The sequence below is a fragment of the Brassica oleracea genome, chromosome C4 (genome assembly GCF_000695525.1).
Source record: "Brassica oleracea var. oleracea cultivar TO1000 chromosome C4, BOL, whole genome shotgun sequence".
In the NCBI taxonomy this organism is placed as follows: Eukaryota; Viridiplantae; Streptophyta; class Magnoliopsida; order Brassicales; family Brassicaceae; genus Brassica; species Brassica oleracea.
The window spans coordinates 8,250,063-8,269,818 of NC_027751.1; the positions used below are offsets into that span (position 1 = coordinate 8,250,063).

The 19,756-nt window shown below is 37.1% G+C and overlaps 5 protein-coding genes and 2 pseudogenes across 7 annotated transcripts; 5 read left to right on the forward strand and 2 right to left on the reverse strand.

Annotated features, from left to right (window-relative positions):
* Nucleotides 1–1,639: 1,639 nt before the first annotated feature.
* On the reverse strand, nt 1,640–2,448 carry LOC106341251 (protein YLS9). Its single transcript, XM_013780055.1, has one exon. The coding sequence runs from the start codon at nt 2,407–2,409 to the stop codon at nt 1,708–1,710; it is 702 nt and encodes a 233-aa protein (XP_013635509.1). The 5' UTR covers nt 2,410–2,448; the 3' UTR covers nt 1,640–1,707.
* Nucleotides 2,449–3,237: 789 nt separating this feature from the next.
* Nucleotides 3,238–5,446, forward strand: LOC106342806 (4-sulfomuconolactone hydrolase). Its single transcript, XM_013781838.1, has 10 exons — nt 3,238–3,482; nt 3,584–3,652; nt 3,769–3,848; nt 4,094–4,193; nt 4,261–4,314; nt 4,400–4,477; nt 4,569–4,666; nt 4,753–4,810; nt 4,891–5,012; nt 5,098–5,446. The coding sequence occupies exons 1-10, from the start codon at nt 3,264–3,266 to the stop codon at nt 5,252–5,254; spliced, it is 1,035 nt and encodes a 344-aa protein (XP_013637292.1). The 5' UTR covers nt 3,238–3,263; the 3' UTR covers nt 5,255–5,446.
* A 196-nt stretch (nt 5,447–5,642) lies between these two features.
* Nucleotides 5,643–7,613, forward strand: LOC106342807 (zinc finger CCCH domain-containing protein 28). 3 transcript variants are annotated; one of them, XM_013781840.1, is made up of 3 exons: nt 5,643–6,145; nt 6,448–7,056; nt 7,204–7,613. In XM_013781840.1, the coding sequence occupies exons 2-3, from the start codon at nt 6,471–6,473 to the stop codon at nt 7,428–7,430; spliced, it is 813 nt and encodes a 270-aa protein (XP_013637294.1). In that variant the 5' UTR covers nt 5,643–6,145; nt 6,448–6,470; the 3' UTR covers nt 7,431–7,613. The 3 variants fall into 3 exon arrangements, with proteins under 3 accessions (XP_013637294.1, XP_013637295.1, XP_013637293.1); XM_013781841.1 differs by having other exon boundaries at nt 6,453–7,056; XM_013781839.1 differs by having other exon boundaries at nt 5,643–7,056.
* A 183-nt stretch (nt 7,614–7,796) lies between these two features.
* On the forward strand, nt 7,797–8,631 carry LOC106338025 (RING-H2 finger protein ATL28-like). Its single transcript, XM_013777097.1, has one exon. It carries the CDS (start codon nt 7,828–7,830, stop codon nt 8,629–8,631), a length of 804 nt encoding a protein of 267 aa, XP_013632551.1. The 5' UTR covers nt 7,797–7,827.
* Nucleotides 8,632–9,740: 1,109 nt separating this feature from the next.
* Nucleotides 9,741–12,540, forward strand: LOC106336974 (ribose-phosphate pyrophosphokinase 1, chloroplastic). The gene is made up of 7 exons (XM_013775976.1): nt 9,741–10,016; nt 10,641–11,051; nt 11,134–11,277; nt 11,572–11,739; nt 11,816–11,885; nt 11,961–12,042; nt 12,145–12,540. The coding sequence occupies exons 1-7, from the start codon at nt 9,873–9,875 to the stop codon at nt 12,323–12,325; spliced, it is 1,200 nt and encodes a 399-aa protein (XP_013631430.1). The 5' UTR covers nt 9,741–9,872; the 3' UTR covers nt 12,326–12,540.
* A 1,397-nt stretch (nt 12,541–13,937) lies between these two features.
* LOC106340755 lies at nt 13,938–15,173 on the forward strand (annotated as a pseudogene).
* Nucleotides 15,174–17,507: 2,334 nt separating this feature from the next.
* Nucleotides 17,508–19,756, reverse strand: part of LOC106339314 — a 4,685-nt pseudogene continuing 2,436 nt past the window's right edge.

Here is a 19,756-nt window from a genome sequence, read left to right on the forward strand (position 1 = left end):
ATTTTAAAATATCAAAGAAGTCATGACTTCTGTTTTAATATATAAGACTAGATTTAGATCCGCACAACCGTGCGGGTATTAATTTTCATGTTTATATATATTTTACATAATTAGAATATATTTTTAAAGTTACTTATATATTTAAATGTTTATATATAATTATTTTAAATATAACAATTTGATAGTTTTCATGCTGTAAGTTAATTGATTATTTCAAATCATCACATATAGTTGGTATTTTTTATTATATATATTTTAAAATTATTTTTTATTCAATTATTATGATCCTGATCCGTAATTCAAAGCGCTAGATTTCCTTTATCAATATTTTTTTATGTTTATTCATTTAAGATAATAACTATATATATATAAAAAAAAAATTTAAGATAAGTTAATTTTATACATGAATAATCTAATTTACTAATGTTAACCCGTTCTACCAACATATTATATTTCTAGCATAAATTTTTAATGTTTGCGAAAATAAAATATATTAATTTATCATTTTAAAATAATTTTATCATATTTAGTTAAATACAATATTTTATTTTTAAATGATAGATATAACTATAAAATAGTAAAATTTGATATAATTTTTTCAATTTATAAAAGATAACTGAGTATATATATATATATATATAAATGTATAATAACATTAATTTCATTACTAATTACAAAATTAGTGAAAATATTTATATACAATTTTTTATAATTAAGATATTGTTATATTGTTTTTCAACACATTTGTTAAGAAAATTAAATATGTATATTTATATTTTAAATTAAAAGATATCAAATTATATTATGATTTAAGTAGTTAAAAGATTATATATTAGCATTAAGGAAATACATTTAATAAAAAAATTAAATGATGATCCAAATAAAAATATCACACATGAATCAAGGTGAGTTTGTTAACCAATCCGGGTTTTTAGGAGTCGATGTTATATTAGGAATGATATATTATTAATCCATATTATTAGTAATAAATGAATGATAAGTGATTTCTAGTGAGAGTCTATTTTTTTAAAAAAATCACACATGAATCGAGGTTGTGACTTCTGTTTTAATATATAAGATGATAAGTGATTTCTAGTGAAATTCCATTTTTAAAAAAATCACACATGAAAGAAGTCATGAGTTTTGTTTTAATATATAAGATATGTAATTAGTTTATTCAGGATACCGCATCAACCTGAAACAAATGACATTGATGTTTCTTTTGACTAACTTCTAAAAAGATTCCTGTTGGCGTTGGTTTGTCTGAGCTAATACCAATGGCATAGTAGTTCACATGATGATAGACGTATTCAACTTATGGTTTGGAAAGTCTGAGATAATTTCCCAATACAATGTGTCTAACTACTGACAATGTTTCTACTTTCTAGTGAATATAACAAGGACTATAGAAGGAAAACAATGAAATCAAGTAAGTACTGCTTGGAAGATATAACACCAAGATACTAACCCAAGATTGTTTGAAATATCTTGATACATATGAAGTAAGCAAAGGACAAAGCCAAATGAATACAAATAAAACTATCAAAGCTAAGTAGTAATTTTCTCAACAAAAAAGTAGAATAGTCATAGTAAAGAAACACAGCTAAACTAAAACTTGTATATACTGGAAACTGCAAACTAAAAAGGAAAAAAACAAACATATGAAGAAAAAGAAAAAAAAGTAGAAAAACAAATGCTGAAATTGTTTTAGAGGTCAACGTGGCACTTGGTAGGATGAAACTGGAACCCTCCCTTGGAACCAGAGGAACCCAACGGAACCTTGAGATGACACTTAATCTTGGGCTTAAAGGCCCACGAGTTCAAAAACCCAAACTTAAACCTGATCTTAAACCTCAGCTTCACGTCGATCCTGTAAACCCCAGACTTCCTATCCTCCCTGAGATCCTTCCGGCCACCGGAACCTAGCAAAACCAAACTCTCTCCGTTCAACTCCGTCCCAATCTCCGTCGTACTCTTACGTCCCTGATAAAACGACTTCATATCCACCTCAGCGAAACGCTGGTCACCGTAATAACCCCTCGCCTCTGACCGATCGTAATGTATCCCGAGACGTTGATTAGGGTTGCGAACCGAGAAACTCAACGAGAGGTTGTAGCGGAGGTTATTGCTATGTGGTTCGAGATCGAATCTCGTCAAATTAGCTTCCGTGACTTGGAACTTCACGACGTTGGGTCGGAGTATGAACCAGAGGATCAGAGCGACGACTCCGAGGCAAACGGCTATACCGATGAGGATGTTGCAGACGATGCTTAAGATGCAACCGCCGCAGCAACCGAGACAGTTTAAGAAGCAGCGACAGATGCTGCAACCTACTTCGCCGCCGTGTCGGGCTTGGCTGTGGTAGGTTTGTGCTTGAGGATAGATCGGAGGTCCGTATCCGCCCGCCATGGTTTCAGAGGGAATCTAAAAGAGTAGAAACGTGAGGTAGGTTGTTTTTCTTTTTGTTGAGTCTTGGCAACGGATTATGTAGATATATATGTGCTAAATAATGTTTTCTAATCTCCATATATATATTGGGATTAATCCTTGTTCGTTTAGGAATCTGAATTCGTTAAAGAGGCGGTTGATATTTATCATGTAATTATGAAAAATAATAATGTGAAGCTTAAAAATTTAGAGAATGCAAAAACTGAAACATCTGATGCTCAAAAACAAACAAAAAAAAGATGCAAACTGAAACATAAGCAGTTTTCATTCATTCATTGTACGTTTGCAACTAGTTTTGGAATATTTGTAAAGCGCAATACAATTCAATTTGTCTATATAAGGTTGAGCTAATATTCATTTATATATTTATCCAAGCTTTGACCAAAAAAAATATTTATCCAGGCTACACTATATAAAAAAAATTGTTTTGTTCAAGTAAAATTTGTATTTGATCCCATTGAAAAGATAAATTTGACTCCACAACAATAATTATTAAACATTAAAGATAAAATTTAATTATACAACTAAAATATTTATACTTTTTATCTTTAAAACTTTAGACTTATATTAGTTTTAACCTCATTTTTTTATAGTTACAAAAAAAAATTATAACCCGGGTATAAAAAGAAAAAATTCCTGACCTCGATACAAAAAAATTTCTGGCGTAATTACCAAAAATACCACTTGTACAAAAGTTGATCTATTTTAGTGTATTTACCGAGTTAAATCCCAATATTTTAGCTATTTACTTAATTAACCATATTTTAAAAATACGTGTGAATCACATGAATTGGATATCTTTCCTCGAGGAGGATATGGCAGTTGCGACTCTGAGATTAACGATTCCTTTAGCATTCTCCACTCACCCTCTAACCTCTTCCCTACGGTTCCCAGCGAGAAAATCAATTGGCAACTCGACATCATCCTTCAGAACCGTGAGAATGGCAGCTAATGTCGGGTCCGACCCTGAAACGACGTCGTCTGCTTCCAGAGTCATCGATTCCCATCTCCACGTCTGGGCTTCTCCTCAAGAGGTCGTGCTCTCACACTTAGTTAACTCGAATCAATTCAATACTTAAACCGATTCTACTGAATCACACTAATCTAATAGATCATCAAATATTGTATGTTTCAGGCGGCGACTTATCCTTATTTTCCAGGCCAAGAACCTACCTTGACTGGCGATGTCGAGTTCTTGCTCAAGGTCTTAAGCTCAGCTCAACTCAAACTCTCATGGGTTTTAAGAAAGATATCGTCTTTGATGCTTATTTTGCGTTGTTCCCTCTGTTTTTTGGTGTTGATTGTTTTTCTCGACTTTAGAACATGGAAGAGGCAAGAGTCGATGGAGCTCTCATTGTGCAACCCATCAATCACAAGTTTGATCACTCTTTAGTAACAAGGTCTCATCTTTTTTTTTTATTCCTCAAGTGATGTTATTGTGGTTCCGAAAACTTATGAAACAATATGCTTCTCTCATTTCGTTTTACTTATGGTTTGATTTGTCTGGCTGTCTTTTTTGGTGGTCAGTAGATGACCATGGGATGCCTAATACATTATTGGTTTTGTGTTTTGTTACTAATTCTCCAGTCATATTAGACCTTTGTTTGTTTGTTTTTCATAATGAATTTTGTTTTATTTTTGACAGTGTTCTGAAGAAGTACCCGTCTAAGTTTGTTGGCTGCTGCCTTGCAAATCCTGCAGAAGATGGCAGTGGAATTAAGGAGCTTGAGAGTCTTGTTCTAGAGGTCTTTCCTTTAGCTCTTTCTCAAAAAGCATATCACATTTCTCTGAGTTTTTAAACTGTTATTGTAGAGTAATTACAAAGCTGTTCGGTTCAATCCCTATTTGTGGCCGTCGGGTCAGAAGGTACCAATTATCTAATAGTTTCAATGGCCTTGGATCAAGTTTCTACCCTACTCTTTTTAATTATCAGTGGTTTTTAACAACTCAGATGACAAATGATGTTGGAAAAGCTATGTTCTCCAAGGCAGGGGAGCTTGGTGTGCCTGTTGGCTTCATGTGCATGAAGGTCTGCTAGTATTTCTGACCTCTGTGTGCTCCAAAGTTGTGTGGTATACGCGAAGATCTTTCTTTTGAAGTTTTTGGTTTGCTTTATTCAGGGTCTGGATCTGCACATTGCAGAAATTGAGGAACTGTGCACGGAGTTTCCAAAGACAACTGTTTTACTAGATCACGCTGGATTCTGCAAAGTACCAGAGTGAGCTCTTCTCTGCTATTCAGATAAATAATCCAGTCCCTTGCAGAACATATTACTAATATATTAATGGTTTCATCAACCTGCAGAAATGGTGAGGCTAAGGATACTTATACTCAACTCATGGAGCTCTCTAGATTCCCACAGGTGAAGAAATCGAGAAACCTTAGTTTCTAGATTTGCTCACATATCATATGAGTCTGAGGGAAGAGTTTTGAAACAAGCAGGTATATGTGAAATTCAGTGCTCTATTCAGGATATCAAGAACGGGTTTCCCCTATCAGGACCTAACGCCTCTCCTATCTCAAGTTGTGTCCAATTTTGGGGCAAATCGTGTCATGTGGGGCAGGTAAACTTTTGTTTGTTACACCAAAAGAAAACTTTTATATGAAAGAACAATACATGATTCGAAATATGGATTGGGTCTGTTGCAGTGACTTCCCATTTGTGGTTCTTGAATGTGGATACAAAGAAGCCAAAGAAGCTGTGACCATTATTGCAAAACAAGCATCCTTGTCAAGTTCTGACATGGACTGGATCCTGGGAAAGACGTTGATGCAGATATTCCCTGGACAATGGGTTCTTCCTTGAGAGGCTGCTAGAGTATGAGCTAATCAAGCAAACAATGGAGTTTATATCATCATCGAAGACCCATAACTGTAGTCTTTTGTTTATTACCAGACTCCAGTAAATTGGTATGCATTGTTTAAAGAGACTGAAACATGCTGGTTGATATCATAATGCTTTACTATGAGAATAAGATGAACTGGATGCTGACGTCTATGGTACTAGTGTTTTGTCGACAATGGATGAGACGTGAGAGTGTGATATATAAGAATTTGAACAGTGAAGGAGTTGTTGGGACCTCTATGAGGGCATGGATCTTTAGAGAGGACTGCTGATCAAGCCTATGCTGGTTACCAAGAATCTGAGATTGTGGGAAGATCTCAGGCTCACTAGTCTTCCCTCCAACACCATTCACAGTGTTTCCTAACCTCTCCACCATGGATTTGAAACATCTTTGACTGTATGTAACTGCTTCCCTGAAAGATTCTGGTAGAACCTCCAGAGAGGTCTTCATCAAGTACAGCTTTGTTAACCTCAAAGGACATGTTCGGGGCAAAAGGTGCACATTCCTCCACCACACGTTTCTAGAGCTCCTAAATCACAGTAGGTGGGATATGAATGTCTGGAAACCAGCTCCTGCCTCGGATGGTTGCAGATTCATAACAAAACCCTATTAATCCTCATGTTTCAGTCACAGAGATCCAACTTTGGTCACAAAGTGTGAAAATAAAAGAAGAGAACAAGAATACATGTGGACAAGGAATGTCAGTCAGCTTTGAGGAAAACCATCTTGACAGAGAGATAACTCAACTTCAGGCTTCAAACCAGCTTTGAGCAGATCAACCTGAAAAGCTCTGAATCTCATTATACTCTCAATAGTCAATGCTCATGAGCTTACGAAAGAATGGCTTCTAGGTACTTACTGCATCCCAACACTCTTTTAAATGAACTTAACTACTTAACTACTTAACCAAACCAACGCTAGTTTTTAACCAATTTAAATAAACTTAACCAAAAGATTTTAGCTTACAGAACACACTTTTGGTTCAGATAGTCACTGTCTGATGCTTATTATATTAAATGCTAGTATTAAGATTTTGATTGGTTCCTATTTGTCTACTGCTTCCCTCTTCATTCACTCACCCTCTGTCTCTCTCATTCTCTTCCTCTGCCTTTTAAAGTTAAAAATCGATACTTTGAGCTCCCCCTGTTACTAGTTTAGGGTTTCTTGGTCGACGTGATGAGTCATCGCAGGGATTCCACCACCGATGCAGTCCACGTCATACCCACCAACGACCCTCCCCCGGAGAATCCGTTTCCCAGTCCCGTATGGGCCTCCACTGAGGATGATTACAGCCGTGTCTCTGCGGCCAACAACGACGAAACAGAGTCTCCGTGCAAGAAAACACGCGGCTCTCCCTCTTCCTCCTCCTCCTCGGAGATCGGGAAAGCCTTCTTCAAGACCAAGCTCTGCTGCAACTTCCGCGCAGGAAGCTGTCCGTACGTCGCGAGCACTTGCCATTTCGCTCACAGCGCGGAGGAGCTCCGCCGTCCGACGGCGGGGGAGAGTGTGAGACCGTACAAGGGAAGGCATTGCAAGAAGTTTAACAGCGGAGAAGGGTGTCCTTACGGAGAAAGCTGTACGTTTCTACACGACGAGGCTTCGAGAAACAGAGAGGGCTTCGCCGTTAGTTTAGGCCATCGTGGTGGAGGCAATGTTGTTGCTGCTGCTTCTCCGAATTGGAAGACAAGGATGTGCAACAAGTGGGAGATGAGTGGGTATTGTCCTTTCGGTACTAACTGCCGTTTTGCTCATGGAGCTTCAGGTAAAGTCTCCGCCTTTATAAATGTGTGCTTTATATAATGCTGCTTGATGAATCTTGAGATAAGAGTGACGATGAGTGGATCAGGATAGAAGGTTGTTGCAATGTTAAGAGTAAAGCTTATGTCTTTTTTATGATGTTGTTTTGTAGAGTTGCATAGATTTGGTGGGGGACTTGTGGAAGAAGAAGAAGGTAAGATCGGAACATCTTCCACTCTTGACACAAAGAAGACAGGACAAGCTAGTCTTGCTTCTCCTGGAGTCAGAACATCTAATGCCGTTACTCAGAAACCCAACGGAGTCAGGGTTGTAAGGAAATGGAAAGGACCGGATAGAATCAGCCGGGTTTATGGTGATTGGATCGACGATATTGAATAAAGTCTCTGCCTTTTATTACAGTCTGATGACAAAGATCTTTTTTAGAGTTCTAACTATGTGAGATGTATTAGCTTGTTGTAAGACAGAGCTCATCTTTTTTTGTTGTTGTATCATCTGATTCTATTATGCCAAATCCTAATTCAGACCAAACCGAAGTAAACCGGGGCTATCATTGTTTGTTACCTGTTATTTTTAACATTTTAACCGGTCACAAAAGACTCGCTCAAATGGCTAAGCAAAGCCACTCATGTGTTCTTTTACCATAGCCACTTCCTTCTCCTCGCTTCTCTCTACTCACTTAGAAACAAAACTTTCTTTTCTCACAAGCAATTCTCATAACAAAACCTTTTCTTCCTTCCCAAGCAACTGGTGAAAGCCAGGCCGTATCAATCTTGAAATGGCGTCAACAACAACATCAACAATACCAGCTACCGAAGTTTTCCCTAGCGTTACCATGCCCATCACGGTAGTCTTAACCTGCGTTCTTCTCTTGGTCCTTGTCTGCGGATTCATCTCTCTCTTCTTCTGGAAATGTTTTCTGCACCGGTTGTTCTCAGCTTGGACCCGTCAGAGAACGCCCTACGGTGACCTAATCCACGTCACCACTCCCCCTGAACAGACAGGCCTCGACCCATTCATCATCAAGTCGTTTCCCGTCTTCCTCTATTCGTCAGCAACAGTGAAAAACCAATGTACGGAGTGTGCTATCTGCTTGTCAGAGTTTTCGGATGAAGACACCGTTAGGTTAATAACGGTTTGTCGTCACGGGTTTCATTCAGTTTGCATTGATCTTTGGTTTGAGTCACACAAGACTTGTCCTGTTTGCCGGTGTGAGCTAGACCCGGGTCTGGTCGGATCTGGAAGCCATGAGTCTTTGCACAACACAGTCACGATTACTATTCAAGACCTGAACCATGACCAAGAGAATCCTCCTAGCGCTAGCTCAAGCAAACGGCTTAGGAGGTTCTCCAGGTCACATTCTACGGGACATTTCATGGTTAAGATGACGGATGTTAATGTGAAGATCAAAAGAAGACATTACCAAACAAGAAACAGTGTTATGTTCAAGGAAAACGCTCATACCACTAGTTTAAGCAAAAGGGAAGCATCGGCTTGGAGATTCTCGAGGTCACATTCTACAGGGCATTTTATGGGTAAGACTACGTATAATGAAGCTGCAGAATACGGGATGGCTTGGTGATATTCATTATTACCTTAGCAAATAAATTATTTATTTGTGTGTGTTTTTTTTTTGTCAGCTTTTTGTGTGTTCTTTATAGCAGTAGAATTATTGATAACTGTAAGAAAAAAAAAAGAAATTGCTCAAAAAAAAAGTTAAAAAAATAATAATAATTGAAAAACTGTAGTAAAGATCTATAGTCAGATATCCCTACAAATAAACTGTAATAAAGATCTGTTGTCCTCTATTGTGTCACCATCTTCAGGTTTTTCTTTAGAAGTATTGTTGTCCTTTGTTGTGTAGCATCTTCAGTTTCACCGGCACTTATCAAGCTAGACTTTAGACTGATGGGTGATGGGTCTGCCCATTCATTCCTATAGGAGAACGGAGTTGTAATGAAGAAATTTTTTCTTTATCATCCTCCATGAGACTGTCTGAAAACAAAGAACATAGAAGCTTGTTTCATCGTTGTTCAAAAAAAAAAAAAAAAGAAGCTTGTTTGATATAATTGAGGATGGAGAATCATAGCTACAACAGTTCAACACAACGGTACTTAGATGGTTTGAAATTAAACTATTCCACACATTATCAGAGAAGAATCTAAAGGACTTTGGATCAAGAACACACAAGGTAAGAGACAGAAGAAGAACATTGATAGAACAATAAAAGAAGATGGAAACAAAAGGACCGGTTTGGTTTTCTGCGGGAACCAATTGTAAACCGGATCTACCAACTTCGGTTCTGAAAGGTAATTGATGGCACGAGGAATTAACCGCATATAGTTTGTTTATGGTAGTTGTACCAATATATTCCACATTCTGCATAGGACCCTTCCACATATTGTAGTCAAATAAATAAAAGTCAAAAACAAAATTAAAAGCTTCCCATCGAATAAACAAACATTCTATTCTATTAAAAATCAAGTTTGGTCAACACAAAATCTGGTAATTCCAATTCACAACAGTATGATTTTAGGATTGATTCCTAAAGTTATTCAAAGAAAGTTGAGCCAGACGTCCTCAATCCATATTGCATGTGTGATGCATGTAATAAACGACGTCGTTTAGTACCAACTTGTACTCACCAACCAAACCAAACCATTTCCTATTTATTCTTTTCTTTATTAAAAAAATAAAAATCCAAACTCGAGAAAGATTCTCTCACAAAACTCTCGGAGAAGAAGAAGAAGAAGAAGAGGAAAAAGGTCTTCACTCGGAGTTTAATACTCTGCTTGGAGCCAGAGGGGTTGTTTCAAGTGACATATGGCGTCGCTGGCTTTGTCCTTTCCTCCCGCCGCCGCTAAAACGCCGTCGTATTTGTCCTCGTCGTCTTCGACTTTCTTCTCCTCTTTTCTCTCGTTTACTACCTCTCAGTCTCACTCCCGAAACTCTGTCTTCGCTTCTATTGTAAGCTCCATAACCATAACTCATCCGTGTGGCTGTCCATTTTTTTTCCTTCTCCATAGAATCCAAATGTTGTTGTTGATTCTTCTGCTTCTTCTTTATTGAGATTCGTTGATTGAGTGGAGCCTTATTACCAATCTTGTCTAGTTTAAATTTCTTTTATTTTGATACAAAGTTTGTCTCTTTCTTTAGATTCTGTTTGTTTAAAGGTCGTTGCTCTGGCCAATGGAGTCTATTACCCATCTTGTCTAGTTTGAATTTCTGTTATTTTGACACAAAGTTTGTCTCTTTCGTCAGATTCCGTTTGTTAAGGTCGTTGCTTTGGCCAATAGCGTCTATTACTCATCTTGTCTAGTTAGAATTTCTGTTTTTTTTTTTCTATTGACACAAAGGTTGTCTCTTTCTTTAGATTCTGTTTGTTTAAAGGTTTTTTTGCTTTTGCCAGTGAAGCCCTATTACATGTCTTGTCTAGTTTGAATTTCTGATATTTTGATACAAAGTTTGTCTCTTTCGTCAGATTCCGTTTCTTAAGGTCGGGTTGCCTTTGCCAATGTCATCTAGATAAGTGGATGAGTTCGTTTGATTTTGTGTGTGAATTTGTTTGTTTGTTTGTTTCTTTGCTGCTAGAAATGCGATCTTGGGAATGGGAACCCAAGCATCCCAATCATCAACGAGAGGACACTCCCAAAGTTCTTAGAATCCGCACGGATGGAGAAATCAGCCAACAGAACCAACAACAACACCAGGCTCAAGCTATTCTCCGGCACCGCGAATCCAGCGCTCTCTCAAGAGATCGCTTGGTACATGGGCTTGGACCTCGGCAAGATCAAGATCAAGAGATTCGCTGACGGAGAGATCTACGTTCAGCTGGAAGAGAGCGTCAGGGGGTGCGACGTCTACTTGGTGCAGCCCACTTGCACTCCGACTAACGAGAATCTGATGGAGCTTTTGATCATGGTAGACGCTTGTAGAAGAGCGTCTGCCAAGAAAGTTACGGCTGTGATTCCTTATTTTGGATATGCCAGAGCTGACAGGAAGGTGAGTAGATGGTTCTTGACAATATCTTTGCTTGATAAAAGTCATCTTCTTATGTTTGTCTTTTTTTGTTTGGTGGTTGCAGACACAAGGGCGTGAATCCATTGCTGCTAAATTGGTTGCTAACCTTATTACCGAAGCTGGTGCAGATCGAGTGCTTGCTTGTGATCTTCATTCAGGACAGTCTATGGGTTATTTCGACATTCCGGTGGATCATGTGTACTGCCAGGTACATCTATAACGCCGCCTTATTTGATAGCTATGAGTCAATGTTTAGTCGGACGCCTAGATCAATTTTTTTAAAATCGGTTTGAAAAAATCGTTTTGTTCAGACTCGATTTGCCGACTAGGCGGCCGCTTTATAGAGGACTAATGTTTAAGCAGACACCTAGACTGATTTTTTGAACAAAAAAAAACATTTCATTCAGATAGAACACTGGCTATGACCTCTTCTCTGTTATGTAGTGTGTTTGTAAGATACCTTTTAACCCATTAAATCTTTAGATATTTAATTTTTTTACAGCCGGTGATACTTGATTATCTAGCTAGCAAGTCAATTGCGGCAGAGGATTTGGTAGTGGTTTCTCCTGATGTTGGTGGAGTAGCCAGAGCACGCGCTTTTGCTAAGAAGCTATCAGATGCGCCACTTGCAATTGTTGATAAAAGGCGTTCAGGACACAATGTTGCTGAGGTAATAGTATAATAATACCTCTTCTCTTTTCAAACTCAGAGCTTGTCTCAACAACACATGTTTTACTTCCTTTCAGGTGATGAACCTAATTGGTGATGTAAAAGGGAAGGTGGCAGTAATGGTTGATGATATGATTGATACCGCTGGTTAGTAGAGTTTGTCTTAAATCATATTATTGTGAGAAAAATGCTAAAGACATGTTCTCTCTCTTTTTTTTTCAGGAACCATTGTGAAAGGAGCAGCTTTGTTACACCAAGAGGGTGCTCGGGAGGTATATGCGTGTTGCACTCACGCTGTTTTCAGGTAGACCTGTCAAAACCTTTTTTTTTTGTTTCTTGAACAGTCTCGAAATCATTACTTTTCTGAAGCGTTTTTATTGTTTTGTAATGAATCAAATGGAATTAGCCCGCCTGCGATAGAGAGATTATCAGGAGGTTTGCTTCAAGAAGTGATAGTGACAAATACTTTGCCAGTAGCTGAGAAGAATTACTTCCCGCAGTTGACGATTTTGTCGGTGGCTAATCTTCTTGGTGAGACGATTTGGCGTGTCCATGATGATAGCTCCGTCAGCAGCATTTTCCTTTGACGACCTCATCTCTATCTCATTGCATCATTTGAACGTTTTTTTCTTGCTTTTGTTAGTCGGTCTAAGAGTCTGGTTTAGAATCTGTTTACCAAGTTTTCTTGATTTGTCTCTTTATAGTTTAGACTTTTCTTGTTTGGTAGACATCTCGTTATGGATTTTACCTTATTGGTTTTGAGCCGATTTTGATTTATGGTATACACAAGATTATAAGTTGACTCAGTATCATAAGTCATAACTTTTTATCTACATGGCGCTAATCGACTCAAAAGTACCTGGTGGGAAAATACTTACCTATAAAGGGAGTCAATCACCCACAAAGATCATTGTACTTTGGCGAGGCAGACAGCTAAACACGAACATTATTCCAATGTGTATAAGAAAGGGAGATAAACTAAAAGACATATTCTTAAAGATGTGAGATCTCTTCAAACTTTGTAGGAAAGACTGGCCAGTTCGATTCATTTCTCCAACATTTTCAAAAGCTTGGAAAATTTTGATTTCAAAAACAATCAGAAGTATATCTTTGCTGTCAAGCACTTCATAGACAAATAGGCCCATATTTTAACAATGCCTGTAGATTCACGGATTCTGCAGGCTGACATGAGCCATCAGCTTGGCAACGTGGCACTAGAAGTGAATTTCTCCTTGGGATCACCTTGATTAATCTCTTCAAGAGTCTTGTCTTAACCTTCTTCTAGGCCCCAGATGGTGGGTAGCAATCCAAGTGTTGCTTTCATGACGGCTTTGTGTCTTTGGGAAGCGTACTTTTGTCCATCGAGGTGGTGTGGTACGTTGGTCTTCAAGGTGAAATAAGAATTGGAATAGTAATGAACTGTCTAAGCATAAGGACATTGATCATTCTATTTACGTCTTGTTGAAAAAGTAACTATTGAACTTGCTTTTTCATTCCTATTCGTCTACTGAATTTCTAATGAATTAATATAACCTATATTATTTTTATTTGTCTGCTCGAATATCTACTGATGGCTATGAATCAGTTTTGTCATATACTTGAGGTTTGTCTTATTGTGGGTGTGGTGATATAAGGAGGAAGACAGAAGCTTAGAAAGATTTTTCTATAAAACTCTGAAACTAAAACTGAGATAGATATACATTGAATAGATGGACCCAACGGCTCACATGGTACCAAGGTTTATAGTGTGACATATGCGACTTCTCTTCTTACTTTCTTAGGGCCGGCTTAAGTTGATATAGCCATCAATCGTAACCCAAGATTATTTAGTTGATAATTTATCATGGGTTGAAAGACTAGTCTGATTTCAGATAAGTTTTGTACAAATTAAATTGCAGTTGAAATTGAAATTGAGTTTGGAAAGAACAAAACATATTTTGATTTGTTTCTCGACTGGCGGCTATTTGCTCCATTTGTTTGAACATATATGTATGATGCAAGTTTCAAGTACTAAACGTCTAAACCTTTGGTACGTTCCATCATCTGAGGTATCAAATAAGTGAAATCTTACAAAAATGTCATTTTTGAAAAAGATATTACAATTCTTTATTGGCAAAAGCAAGACTAAAAGTCAGCAACATCTATCCCTATATATACACCTCACATCTTATTCCTTCTCATTCACAAACAATAACCAAAACATGGCTCTCGCAAAAATCTCCTTAATCCTTTTCCTCTGCCTCTTAGGTTTCTATTCTAAAACCGTTAAAGCTCAGAACTGCGGTTGTACCTCGGGCCTATGTTGTAGTCATGCGGTTATTGCGGTACTGGACCCGACTACTGTGGTTCAGGTTGCCGATCAGGTCCTTGCACTGGCACCCAAGGTGGTAATCTTGGTACCATTGTGTCACAAGCTTTCTTTAACAATATTATCAACCGAGCTGATAATGGCTGTGCCGGGAAAAGATTCTACACACGTGATTCTTTCATTAGTGCCGCTAATACGTTCCCCAACTTTGCTAACTCCGTTACTAGGCGTGAAATTGCGACTATGTTTGCTCATTTCACCCAGGAGGTTGGATGTAAGAATTTTGTTACTTTTTTTTACCTTCTCTAAAATATTTAAATAACAAAAAAAAATACTGACATATCAAATGTAGTTCTAAAAGGTACAAGGCATAAAATCGCTTTTATAATCTCTATAATTAGAGATTTACAAATGATATATGGCTACAATAATATAATACGTCTAAGTGTTTTAAAACAATCACGTAATAAAACATATAATACGACTAAACCTTGCGATAAAATTATATAAATAAAAATTGAACATCTGAGTTGATTTCAATAAATTGAGAGTTGTTTCTATAACATTTTGTTTAATGTGTCCATCTCCATATCGTATAGATTTCTGCTACATTGAAGAGATCAACGGAGCGTCAAGAAACTATTGCGACGACAAGAATTTCCCACAATACCAATGTGCACCAGGCAAAACCTACTACGGTCGTGGTCCGATTCAGTTATCATGGAACTACAACTACGCACAGTGTGGTCAGAGTCTCGGTCAGGATCTTCTACGTCAGCCCGAGCTAGTAAGCAGCAATCCAACTCTAGCTTTCCGGACAGCTTTGTGGTTTTGGGTGAATAACGTAAGGCCGGTACTGAACCAAGGATTTGGAGCCACCATTAGGGCCATCGATGGAGACTTAGAGTGTAATGGTAGGAGTCCAGATAAGGTTAATGCAAGGATTAGCTACTACATAGACTACTGTGGGCAGCTTGGTGTGGACCCTGGTCCTAACCTTAGCTGCTAAATAATCTTTTTAATGACTATTGTTGGAAGTTCATGTTCATGGTGAAATAATAAATGAGATGATAAAGTTAAATCTCATGCATGTACTTTGTGTTTGTGTTGGGTTTTAGTGTTTCCTGCTCCAAAAGCAAAAACAAATTGTTGTAATAATCTTATGAAAGTGAACTTTACGTTGATAAAAGAAAATCTAGTGGAAATATAATATATAGTTTAGTTATTAAAATGTATTCAATACAAATGGAAGTTTAAAGATTATCCTGGTTTAAGTTCTAACCATGTGTCATCAAGTTTTTTAACCATGACTCAAATCTCGATAAAACACAGTTTGAACTCTGAAGATGGGTTGCATTTACTGTTAAACGACTCTGAGGTTCATTTGAGGTTTATCAAATGAACCTCAAATGAAAACTGCAATATCGTACTTGTGCCTTGTCGGCGAGGTAGCAAGGACGAAACGTTCTTTAGAAGTCAATACTAATTTTTAAAGAAAACACATATTGGCCCGCGACGATTGAAGTATGGAACCTTTATTCTCTCTATAACGTTTTGTAAAATGCAAAATCAAATTAAAAGATAACAAAACTATTATGTTTATTTCTTACAGTAAGATATAAAACCTCAGCTTCAATTTATATCTATAATAACAAGAGAATTTTATTTCATGTGAACAACATGTTGTATGACGAGACAACAATCTTAAGTTTTTGCTCTCTAAATAAGAAGAAAAACAGAATTTCTCATAGATTACATTCACTCAGGTTAAGAAAGAAACTGTCATCAAACAAAGCCCAGAATTAGAGGGTCGGTGGGAATTTATTAATAAGCCCATAAAGGCCCATTAGGGTTTCCCCTAATCCGTCTCAGCTAATGTATATATACACGCTAACATAACTTGTTTATCGCATTGTGTTCTGTCTCATTGTTTTTTTGGTTCTTGTGGCTTTATCATCTTATTCGATTCTGGTTTTAGCTTCGGCCTTTGATATGTGCCTTCCAAGTTTTAAAAGATCAGCTGTGATGAAAAAAACCGTGTGCCAGAGATTTTTTATCGCTGACGGCTAAACACAACCCTCTAAGAAGTTCTGAGCTTATCTGGATCTTTTATTCTTTTTTTTTTTTTTTTTTCTTTGAAATTGTTTTTGGAGTCGAGGTGACGATAGAAAATTCACAAGTCTGTCAATCCCCTGAAACATATTGTGATGTTATTGTGATATCTCGACAGGTTCTGATCGACTCACAAGAAAAACAATTTTTTTAAAAAATGTTTTATATCCGTTTTATTGAATCTGGGAGTATGATGAATCTCATAAAACAAATGGGTAATTTGCGACTGATTTTATATTGATGTTTATTCACCTTGGAGAACTGATTCCCAGATTCAAAGTTTCAACTTTTATCTTTTATTTTGTTAGATTTATATATCGTTTTGGCTTGGGCATATGATGAAATTATATTTCATGGGTAATTTGCGTCTGAATCTTCTTGATGTTTTCTTTATGATACACTGATGCCCCGTTTTATTTTTTTATACTTAATGCTAAGCAGTATATTTTTAGAAGAGAGCGATGATAATGATGATGATGATAACATAGAACAATCCAACTCTGACATCTTCTGATGAACTTTACATCATGCACTACCATCTGAATCTTGCTCTTCCTTAATCTTTATTTTTTTAGTAATTGTTTTTTATCCTTTTTTTGAGCAATAAAGACCCAATCAAAAGCATATTTTCGGTTTATTTCGGACTAAAGGTTTTGTTTAAGTATGTTTTTGAATTGATGAAAGTGTATTTGCGGTTTAAGGTTTATTTCTTTGGCTATCAATTTGACTTTTCTTTGGGTACTCTTTGCAAATTCTTCTGGTTGCCAGATAAAAGATTTAACTAATTACCCAGTAATTTTAACTTTTTTAGTTAACAAAGACACATGGTTGAAGAATTTGCCAAAATGTTAACCAAGACACTTGGTCAACAGCAATTCTAGAGGCTAATGTTCAAGTTAAACTTTCTTATGCTCGTTGCTCAATTGTGAGATGTATTCGACTGTGGTCTCGTGTAACACATCTTTTAAGAGTTATATCATTTACGACTTGGGCATATATTTAAATGTTGGACTTGTAAACGTAGTTAGGGTTTACGTTTTATACTAACAAATAAGAAAGCATATATATTTCACACCTTGTCCCTTGTGTAACATATCAATACCTATAATTTGGTTAATGATTTTTTTGTACTTTTTGTATATAAATTGTTTACTACAGTCGATAAGAAAAAATGTAACAAAACAACCCCATGAAAAATTACATATTTACATGTTAATTCATCCAAATATAATGGGAAACTAAATTACTGTATCAATTTGAAAATAAACATTGTTTTTCCAAAATTAATCCATTAAATCAATAGATCCTTCAGGAAATAACTGAATCAATATGGCTTTCAGTACTGAACTCTTTTAGTGCGTAGCAAATTAGCAGTTAAGAAATCATAAAATCAAGTCCTTGTCGAATATAAGCCAATGCCTGATCACCCAACAAACACATCAATTAAAATTCAAAAACTTTTATAGAAAGATACCCGGAGGATTAACACAAGAAGACATTCGCTTCAAAACATACAATGTCCTGTTTTATTCATAATAAAATCCAAAAGAGGTAACAAACTTTAGGTAATGAATATTGGAAAATCCTAAACCGCACTTTAAATATATTTTTTCCCTTTTAAAATGATTGAAAGAGAATGTGGATCACACAGAGATAAGACTCAGAAGAGACTATTTTACCTGGTATTCTGTTGTTGCTGAAGAATCTTCAATCTTCATTCACACAAAATAAATACAACATGAGGAATGTGTTGGATTTTGAAGTGATCTTGGCCTCCATTCTCCAATTTCTCTCTAAATTCCATTTTCATCATTTCAATTTTCAGTTCTTTCAAAGAAGTCATGTACCTTAGTCCATGAGGAAGCTCCTTCAAATTTTCACATTGACTAATAATCAGAGTATGGAGACGTGGCATGGACCCTTGTTCTACTTTCCATTCTTCCAACTCAAGTTGTTGAGTTAATACAAGATGTTCCAATTTAGGAAACCCGTTTCCTGAGCAAACGATCCTCTTCCCAGCAAAAGCTCGAGCCCCTAGGCTGACCTCACTCAAAACTTCGCCAAAACTGGCATGGGGTCCTCCTCCAAACAACAATGACTTAGAGTAACGCTTGTAAGGCGACAAGGAAAGTGTTGTCCATCAGGCAACTTTGGCATATATACACTCAAATTCAGCTTGTTGAGACTAACGCAATCCAAAACAAACTCTCCCGCATCACCCGTTAAGCCATGATCCCTTCTATCATGTATAGTAAGTTATTTGAGATACCTCGATACATGGAGAGATGAAGATAGAGTTTCCATATTGCATCCGGATTTGCCTTTTACGTAGATAGAGAGAGTCTCGAGCCTCGTCATACCATGGAGATCACTCGCATAGCAATGTTCCGTTGAGAAATACTCCAAACTCTCAAGGTTCACTAGATTACCCAATTCCAACTTTGTCTTTTCATGCATTCGCCCCGGTAGCGAAAGGTGTTTCAGCTCTCGCATATCCTTCAAGACATTAGGCACGTAGATTGGAGTTTTTGAAAATACATAAAGACTCAAATAGAGAAGCAATTTAAGATTCCGTAGAGACGAAGGTAAATGAGTAAACCGGGCTTTGTATAAGCTCAAGTATCTCAAGTGGACGAGCTTTCCAATGTCAGAGGGTAGTTTCTCTCCATGAAACTTGGCTCTTGAAAGATCTAACACCCTCAACGTTTTTAACCTTGCTAAGAACGAACCAGATAGCTTCCAGCCTTCTTTAGCCGACTCCCACACGAGCAAAAGAGCTCTAAGCTTGGGATTGTTTATCTCCCCCTCGTCATGAAATTCATCAGACCATAAGGAGATTGAGATGAGGAGCAATTAACGGTGTTAAGTATCTGTAGAAAGTTCTCTTCTCTGGCTTTAAGAAGACAGACTTCTCTCATCATGTCATGCAAGTAACATTTTTCAAATCTAAAAGTCCTACCATCTCTTTCAGAGATGACCATGTTTCTCTTCGTCAACTCTTCTACGTAGCCCTCTGCAACATCGCGAACGCTTGCTCCATCGTAATAACTAGGCTTTGGTATTCCTTCCGCAACCAAGTGATAGGAAAATTTATCCACGTCTATCGCGTGATCTTCTGGAAATTGGGCTACCTAAAGGAAGCAGTGCTTCAAATGTATAGGTAACTCTTCAAAGCTGAGAGACAGTACATAGTTAGCGATGTTAATATGGGCTCAACCTAACCGGGTTAGCCCTAACCCTGCAAACCCATTTGTAACCCTAACCCTCATTTTTTAAAAAGGGTTTAAACAGGGTTGGCCCTAATAGGACCAGGGTTTAAATTCTAACCCTTTTATTTTGATTCACACAACTATTATACAATATTTAATAATGTTTTTCACCAAAAGAAACTTAGAGTCGAGTTTTCTCGCCTAAAACTAAACAACGAAATTTTCCGTCGAAACCGCAAAATCGAGTTTTCAACAAAAACAACAAAATCGAGTTTTCTCTCCAAAAACGCAAAATCGAGTTTTTCGTCAAAACTTTAAAATCGAGTTTTCCCGCCAAAAAATCAAAATCGATTTTGCGGTTTTGGCGGAAAAACTCGATTTTGCGGTTT